At 35.2% G+C, this 9,029-nt stretch overlaps 1 protein-coding gene across 1 annotated transcript in view; it reads left to right on the plus strand.

Annotated features, from left to right (window-relative positions):
- Window positions 1–6,447, plus strand: part of LOC111401745 (agamous-like MADS-box protein AGL27) — a 39,006-nt gene extending 32,559 nt beyond the window's left edge. Inside the window, exons 2-7 of the mRNA XM_023029627.1 lie at window positions 2,085–2,163; window positions 2,951–3,012; window positions 3,086–3,185; window positions 3,984–4,025; window positions 5,929–5,970; window positions 6,103–6,447. Coding sequence (XP_022885395.1) covers window positions 2,085–2,163; window positions 2,951–3,012; window positions 3,086–3,185; window positions 3,984–4,025; window positions 5,929–5,970; window positions 6,103–6,195 — 418 coding nt within the window. The 3' untranslated portion in view covers window positions 6,196–6,447. The remainder of the gene's footprint in view (window positions 1–2,084; window positions 2,164–2,950; window positions 3,013–3,085; window positions 3,186–3,983; window positions 4,026–5,928; window positions 5,971–6,102) is intronic.
- Window positions 6,448–9,029: the final 2,582 nt, after the last annotated feature.

Genomic DNA, 9,029 nt, shown 5'->3' on the forward strand with positions numbered 1-9,029 from the left:
GTTTTGTGCTGGATCGAAAATTGAAGGCCTTGAAAAGGGATATGAAGAGGTGGAATGAGGAGGTGGTGAGAGGTATTAACTAGTCAGAAAAATCAATGCATTTCAGATATAGAAGAGTTGGATAGAAGGGAAGAGAGTCGAGGATTGGTAGGGGATGAGAGGGAGAGACATGGAGAATTTAGGGGAGAATTCGAGAGGTTGGTGGAGATGGAGGAAATTGCTTGGCGTAAAAAATATAGCATCAAGTGGTTGAAGGAGTGGGACAAATGCACTCAGTTTTTCCAAGGGTTTGCTAATTCAAACAGACGAAACAATTATATTACTTTGTTGGAGGAAAATAGGGTTACTTATGAGGAACTGTAGGATATTGGGTTCCAAATAGTAAGTTTCTATCAACTCTTTATCGGGAGCAGTTTGGATAGGGGCCAAGTTCGAAGGGATGGATTTTTCTATTATTAATGAGGATGATGTCAGTTGGTTAGAGAGACCATTTGGTGAGGATGAAATTAAGGAGGTGGTGTTCAGCATGAATGACGACAAGGCTCCAGGACCGGATGTTCTCATTCTATAAGGTTTGTAGGGAAGTGGTGCGATTGGATATTGTGAATGTCCTTACTTATTTCTTCCAATGTGGCAGGTTCTTTAAAAGCTCCAATGCTACATTTATTGTGTTGATTCCTAAGAAACCAGAAGCGACGGATATGAAGGACTTCCGACCTATCAGTTTAGTGATTGGGGTGTACAAGATTATTGCAAATATTCTGCTGAACAAATTACAGGAGGTGTTGGGGAGTTTCATAATGCTTTTGTTAAAGGGTGCTATATTCTAGATTTCGTACTTATAGCGAATGAATGCATCTAGGGGTTCTAGGAATGTTATGTAAGCTTGACATCCAGAAGGCTTATGATCGTGTAGATTGGGGATTTCTTTTGTATATACTCAGGCAATGTGGCTTCCGGATAAGTGGTGCCAGTGGATTCAGTTTTATATCTCTACAGTTTCTTTCTCGATTATGGTGAACGGTACTCTTGAGGGTTATTTTCGGAGTAGTAGAGGACTAAAGCAAGGTGATCATTTGTCTCCATTACTTTTTGTTATTGTAATGGAGGCTTTCAGTAGGATGCTTGAGAAGGCTGTGGAGGAGAGATTATTAAAGGCTTTATGATTGACCAGTTGCAGGTATCTCACTTGTTTGTAGATGATTGATCTTTTGTGATGCAGATATTGAGCAATTTAGGAACCTGCATCATTTGCTTCTATGCTTCAAAGAGACTTATTGTTGCATTTGTTATTTGCTCGATAGTTGTTCTGTTTCTCAACCTCCTTACCTAGAATGTGTTGAGAATGAGGTGTTTGTAAAATTTTAAGGTAATAATCCTATGGTTGGTAGCAAGACTTCTAAATTTTTTATGTGCCCAAGGTTTTCTGGGAGCTAACAGGGTATTCCTGATGCTTGGCATTAATTGGAACAAATTTGTTGTATTTTTTTAAATATTTTTTCTTTGGAGACTTGGGCAGATAGTGGACAGGTGCTGATTTTGAATAAATATCATAGCTATTTTTTACTCAAAATTCTCGAGAGAATATTTGTAGCTGAAATAACGAATCTAATTTGAGATAACAGCAAGGATAGCACTGAAGTTTATAATGCATCCTGTTCCTATTCACTCTCCCCCGCAGTATCAATGCTCATGATTTCAAACATGATATAAGCCTTTCCTGGCTCAGTCACCTGATATGGACCATATCCATTTCTGAAGTATCGTATGTTTCTACCTACAACAGAGATTTTTTAAAAATTTGGCCGCCTTCATCAACCATTAAAGATTTGATCAGATATTTGTTTCTTGCTCCCACCCTTTTGTTGAGAACAGATATAAGGATGGAAATATCCAACTATGGGCTTCTGAGCATCCTTGTATACCTGCTAGCAATTAAAAATGTAGTAAATTATTCGTGGCTTATGATTTCTATTCTATAGTTGCTACAAATATGTATACCTACGGAACTCCCACTTTCTGTCATTAAATTAGAATACTAGGTGTTCTTTCATTATGTTGTGTAACTATACCTAGTATTGTAGCTTGGCCGAGATCTTGCGACGTTATCATAGCCATGTTGAAGCTGAACCAAGTGCCTCTGCAGGAGTTTGTGAGACACAGGTCAAATTCACTTCTATACTCATTTACGGTTATTTTTTCTAATAATAGATTGAGTTATTAACATGAAACATCTTATTACTTGCACAAATGGAATGGTATCCGAGGCTCTCCTATCTTTATTCACGCATAAATAATCAGGATCAAATTTAAATTCAAGGGGTCTTTCTGTAAATTCAGATGAAGAAGAATCTATAGAATATTTTCTATAATATAGATGGGATTGTCTATCATTATAGGAAAATCATCATTTGAGATTTAGTCTATTTCTAAGCATCTCCAATACATTCACAGACTATATTAGAAATGCCTTTCAAAAATAAAATTTGTGTTGAAAATTTTTGAAGGTTTGGATTTAAACTGTGATTCTTAAAACTAATAGTCTGCAGCTAAAAAAACTATGACCAGATTCTTAGCTGTATTTGTTATGAACCCGATGGTCACAGACTGGTGATCCATCTTTACATGAATTTGCAACAGAACGCTAATTAACTGTTTTTATGAGTTAACATCCTGACATCACAAATGAGACCAATGGAATTGTGCAAGGACAAATGCTCAGTGTCATCAACATTTTATATTATTGAATTTTTCAGATCTTACTGCAACCTTTGAAACCTTGTCCTGAGTATAGCAGGGTGATATACAGAATATAAACTAGAATACACTTCTATGTATATGATCTTATATTCAAATGATTGGTCACTATTTTGCAAATGCTTTTTCCTGAATTTGTGTGTTCGCATTAGTTTTTATAATTCGATATGTTCTTTCTGTTGTTTGCGTGAAGGAATATACCTCCAACTATGCAAGTTTCTTGTCAAGTGAAGAGCTTCTGCAAATCGTGGAAAGGCAACTACTTCATCCTCTAGTTTAGCTTTCCCTATAAGTGCCTATGCCCAAGATTGTTTCATTTTTTTCTCAGGGATCTCAGAGAGCCATATGTTGATAACATCAGTATAAATGACCTTGTGCATTTGGAGGAACAACTCCAGGCTGCACTAATAACAGCAAGATCTACAAAGGTCAATTTTTTAAAACAATTCAATTTTCTATTTAGAATACATTACCTTCAGAAGGAACAGCCCCAGGCTGTACTATTCAGAACAAGATCTAAAGACGTCGAATTTTTCTACTTTCTCAGCACAAGATCTGAAAAGGACGAAGAAATCTTTTCTACTGTTATTGTCACATCTTCAGAGAACACTAACTTCGAGTAGCTATTCTCCTATTTTCAACCTTCTATATTTTTCCTGAAGATATTCTCGGAGAATGCAAATATTTTCTTTAGATGATGGGGGTATAATTGAATAGAGCATTTATTTATTTATATTTGCAGTTTGATATCGGCAAGGGAGAAAACTATAAATCTGCAAGGGCAGAAGCAGAATTAGAAGTGTGGCTTCTGGAAGTTATGAAGGAGAAATCAGTTTTATACGAAACTAGAGCGTTATCATTCAGCATGTGAAACATAAGAACACAAGATCTTTCAGTAAGAACAAAGACATTAAAGATAGGTGGAAAAGCTACTTCTTAATATTTTCTCAAAGTTAAATAAGCAAAAAATCAATAAAAAATAAAACAAGAGGGAAAGGAACCAGCAGTTAATGAATATCAAACCCAGATCTGTGGAGTTTCATATGTGGCAGATTCGGTCCCAACAAAATTGATGAAATTTTATTGATGCAAACAATCAATTCTGCTTTCCAAACATCAAGGTTGGTTTTTTGAATGGGTTGGGTTTAGTTTTTGCACATTTATTTATGGTTGCGATTTGCGAAGCTTGCGTTGCTATAATGCTCATTGAGTTTTTATCTATGTAGACACATCTGATGCTGCAATCTGTGACCAGTCTTCATGAAAAGGTTTGAGGTTTTCCATTCCTTGTGGAACTTGGTTTGCAAATTTTCCCATTTGTTGTGGAACTTATGTTACTGGCCTCCAGGCTTTCTGAATTTATTAATATTTAAAAAGAAAATTTATTTCATGAAGTCCAATAGGATATGTCAAATCTGTTTGGATGAGTTATGAACCTAGAAAGGGTTAATTTTGCCATCTCAAAAATCATTATGTTACTGGCCTGCAGGCTTTCTGAATTTATTAATATCTAAAAAGAAAATTTCTATTAAAGAGTCCAATAGGATACGTCAGAGCTGTTTGGATGAGATACAATTTATGAACCTAGAAAGGGGTTAATTTGCCATCTCAAAATCATTATGGTTTCACTCAAGCATAGCTACCCATGGACAAGGAATTAACACTCTGAACTTCTCTTTCTGGTATTCTGTAAGCATTTTTAATATTTGAGCCTAGATCTCTTAAATAAGCCATCACTATCCTGCTCTTATCAGTGCGCTCTCTAAGCTGAATACCTTAACTTGATTTGCACATCGGTCCCAATTCCTTGCCACTGGTAGCTAAGCTAATTAGCATATGTAGACAATGGAAATTCTAACCAGGCTTAGCATGATAGGAGAACCAGGAAAACATGGTGCATTGTTGAGAAAAGAAGTAGGTTTGGCGGAAGATAGAGCATCTTTGCTGTCTTAAATAGAGTCCTGTGAGGATCACATCCAGTAGAAACTTGACAGTCTTCATAGTATAGCTTAAATCACGATTAGCAGCAAAAAATCAAAGTTCGAAGGCAGCCTAGTTGATGCAATTGACAAGTTTTGGAACCAAGAATAATTTTTTTTACATTGCAAATGTTTGCAATAAGCAGCCGTATGCCTATTTTCTCTGCTTGGCTATCAGATTCAACACACGGAGAAATGAGGAACTAGGAAAAGAGTAAAACCAGAAGGGCAAGTTTGTAGCTAGTACAACTAGACAGAGGAACATTTTATCTTCTTTTTATTCCTTTAAACTACCAACACTGTCTAGACTTCCATGCCAAACATAGCCACTTGATACTGTAATCAGCAGGTTATTGCTTTCACAAACAATATTTTTCCTGTATGATTTCAGTTTTAGAGGAATAAGATGTTTGTATCTCGCCTTTGCAAATCACAGTATAAAACGCTATATTTGGTTTGGGGAAATCTCACTGTCATCCTTTTAGTGCAGAAGATTTATTTTGTCCAAGTGATCCTGTCTATCGAGCATATTTGCTGATATACTGTACCACTTAATCAGTCATAGAATCTAATTGTAAGAGAATCTTGCAACATTTGAGACAATGGGGGTGTATCCGTAAGATATCATCGCACTCCTTACTACCATGAAACTATTTGATGTTCTGATCTAATTGCAGTCTCCTTGGAGTAGAACTCGTTGATTTATGACATTGAAACCTAAGAACCCTATGCATAGACATCTTTAGTGCTGCTATGTTGCAGACATCTTTACTGCTGATATGTTCATGAACTTAAAACCTTGTCAAATCGTTGAGATTTCAGTTGACTACCATTTTTATGGCTCCAAGCTTAGTGGTTTGAAAAGTTGATTGTTCAAAGAGTTGTGTATACTCTGATTCTTAAAAGTTAATTTGGGCAATTACTCGTATAGCAAGTGAGAAAAGTAAATGATAGCTTCCATCAAACAGGTTTAAGAATAGAAATTGCTTTAAAAAAATAATGATGCCAGTTCTGATGGAAAATGAAACAGAATCCATTGCAAAGATACATATATCTCGTTTGATGTTAAGAGAAACAATACATATTCAATAATACAAGAGGTAATAAATTGGAAGAGTGAATGTCACAAGATTATTCGACATCTGCTTTGCAATACAGTCTGAGTTACTTACCTGGTGTCCTTTTTGGGCAGGAAAAGAAGCTGACAGAAGACAATAGGCTTCTAGAGGAAAAGGTGAACCAAGTCGGAACAAAAACCTCACCTAACAGAAAATTTAAGAATTTTAGTTTCACCGGTTGATCAGGAAAATAAATGTCAATTCGTTTATTTAAAAACTGTTGATTACTGAGCACCATAATATTGCAGATTGCTGGAAACAGGATAGCCATGGGAGCACGCGGCCAAATGGTATCTGGAGATAAGCAACATGCATTACTTGATTTGCTCAAAAGTAACTAAATCTACAGCTGGACGACTGTAAAGGTCAGCCGAAATTCAATAATTGTATTGAGACATTTCTATGTATTAACAGTTAATGCATGGTCTTTGCTGCTTAAATATGCTATATCTCCTATCTTCAATGTTGCAGACATAATTAGTCTTTCCTGCTTAGTCATACGTTATGTAATGAAGAACTATCGAGTGTTTCTGAAAAGCTGCTTGTATTTTGCATGTAAAAACTTTGTAGGAGGACAAAATGCTCGTTCGTAACTTAAATAGATTCCATAGTAGCTCCAAAATTTTGTACAGCAGTAATGCTAACAAGGAGTTGGTAGGGCTTATAACTTGTGGGTCACGCATCCTTAGATGATTGATCAAACCTAAAGGACTTCCAAACATGGTAGAAGTTGCCAAAGGTGAAAGGAATCAAGAACACTGGTGACGTACTCAATAGTCTTAGCCTTTTTAGCCCTTCTAAGAACCTCCTTAAATGAACAAAAAGCGCGAGAGAGTGCTTGTTCGGTATTGGAAAATGAACTTGGTATCCGACAACCCTACACAGAAACTGGAGTAAACGCTTGGTGAAGATTGTTCCACGTTGCAGCTAATATGTTATTATCATCGGCAGCAATGCAATGGTCTGTGTTTGGCTAAGCATAAGAAGTTAACCGACATAGACAAACCCAGTTTACGCTAAGATCATATCAGCTGTCTGAAGCAGAATATTTATTCTAAAAGAAAGAATTGAGAAATCATTTTAAAAGTTAAATTTAATTCCAAAGCTTGAAAGAATTGAAAAATCTTTTTAAAAGCTAAATTTAATTCCAAAGCTTGAACCCCGTATCCGTTTATTATATCCAGTGCCAGTGGCATCAAGGCACGAAGGTTCAATTTACAGAACAGCAATAAATAACCAAGGAACATTGTTTTTATATACACGGAATTGACGAGAGATGCGATTTGCATGGGCGAAGTTTTGAACAAAAAGCGCGAGAGAGTGCTTGTTCGGTATTGGAAAATGAACTTGGTATCCGACAACCCTACACAGAAACTGGAGTAAACGCTTGGTGAAGATTGTTCCACGTTGCAGCTAATATGTTATTATCATCGGCAGCAATGCAATGGTCTGTGTTTGGCTAAGCATAAGAAGAAGTTAACCGACATAGACAAACCCAGTTTACGCTAAGATCATATCAGCTGTCTGAAGCAGAATATTTATTCTAAAAGAAAGAATTGAGAAATCATTTTAAAAGTTAAATTTAATTCCAAAGCTTGAAAGAATTGAAAAATCTTTTTAAAAGCTAAATTTAATTCCAAAGCTTGAACCCCGTATCCGTTTATTATATCCAGTGCCAGTGGCATCAAGGCACGAAGGTTCAATTTACAGAACAGCAATAAATAACCAAGGAACATTGTTTTTATATACACGGAATTGACGAGAGATGCGATTTGCATGGGCGAAGTTTCTGCTTATAAGATTGACGTGGCAAAGTGACCCCAGTAGAAGTTGAGAAAGTATTCAGTATTCATTTGGTGATTTAAGTTCATCTTTTAGAACTTTATTTTTTCTTAAACTAATTTTTAATTATGCATTTTATGGGATCTATAATGGCTGCATCTTTGCATAACAAAATGGCAATGGACGAATTTCACGTACGATTTTCCGTGAATGAGTGAAACAAGAAATCAATATCTTTGTCTGAATGCATACTTTATGGAGGAAAGAAAACAAAAAACAGCAAAAATTGCATTCAAACTTACATATGACAGAAGTTTCTTCATTCTGTGAAAATCACTTCAATACATAAACCGCCTTCTGAAGGAAAAACTTCAGGCCATAAAACTGGCCACGTATAGCCAACGTAGCTAATAGCTACCTTTTGATTGGCACATCAAACGAAACCTTGGACATGAGAAAAGTGTAATTACAGACGTTGTGGTTAGAATTAACGATGAACCTTAACTTGAAGTTGCTGTTTTTTGTTTAATTCTTGTCTTTTGAGTTGATTGTAATTATCCCCGTATTTAATTTTGAAACTTGATTATTATTATTATTATTAGAATGTGTATGTAATTTATATTATTTTTAAGAGATACGATATAAATTAGCACGTGTTATTAAAAAATATATGATCTTAGAGAACTAATGAATGCTTGGATGTTCACAATTTAATCAGAGACAATTCAAATTCATATTTATAATATGATTGATAAAGTAGATAATCAATTTTCGTGGGACGATAGTATTAACGATATGTTCCCTTGTAGGATAAAATGAATACGCTGCCAACCAAATAATTTATGTTAGGTTAGGGAAATTTTGAAATAAATCGAAGTTCAGTTATCCAACTGAAACACATTAAAGTTTAATAATCCAGTTAAAATTTTGTTCAAAGTTCAGTATCATGGTTGAAATTTACACGATTTTTGTGCTCAAAGGAAATATGAAAATATTTTTGGACAAGACTAGACACTCAAGTCCCTGTTTGACAATCATTTTTTCAAAACTCTTTTTGCCGCGTACTTATTTTCAACCACATATTTTCATAATAAAATATTTTTTTTAACGTAAACTCAAATCTTTTTCATATTTTGCAACCACACATTCTCCAAAAATTTACTATTGGAAAACTTAGGCCCTGTTCTCTTTACCGTTTTCTGGTCGTTTTCTGTTTTCGATTTTTCAAAACGGTGAAAACGTGTTCTCTTTCCCGTTTTCGAAAACGAATTCATTTTCGAAAACGTTTTCGAAAACGAAAAAAAATTTGTGAAGAAAACACAAAACGACTTTTTTGTCGTTTTGGGCGTTTTCAGTGTAAAACTTGAAAAAATTGAAAACGCGGGAAACACTT

Source organism: Olea europaea, chromosome 1, assembly GCF_002742605.1.
Source record: "Olea europaea var. sylvestris chromosome 1, O_europaea_v1, whole genome shotgun sequence".
Classification (NCBI taxonomy): domain Eukaryota; kingdom Viridiplantae; phylum Streptophyta; class Magnoliopsida; order Lamiales; family Oleaceae; genus Olea; species Olea europaea.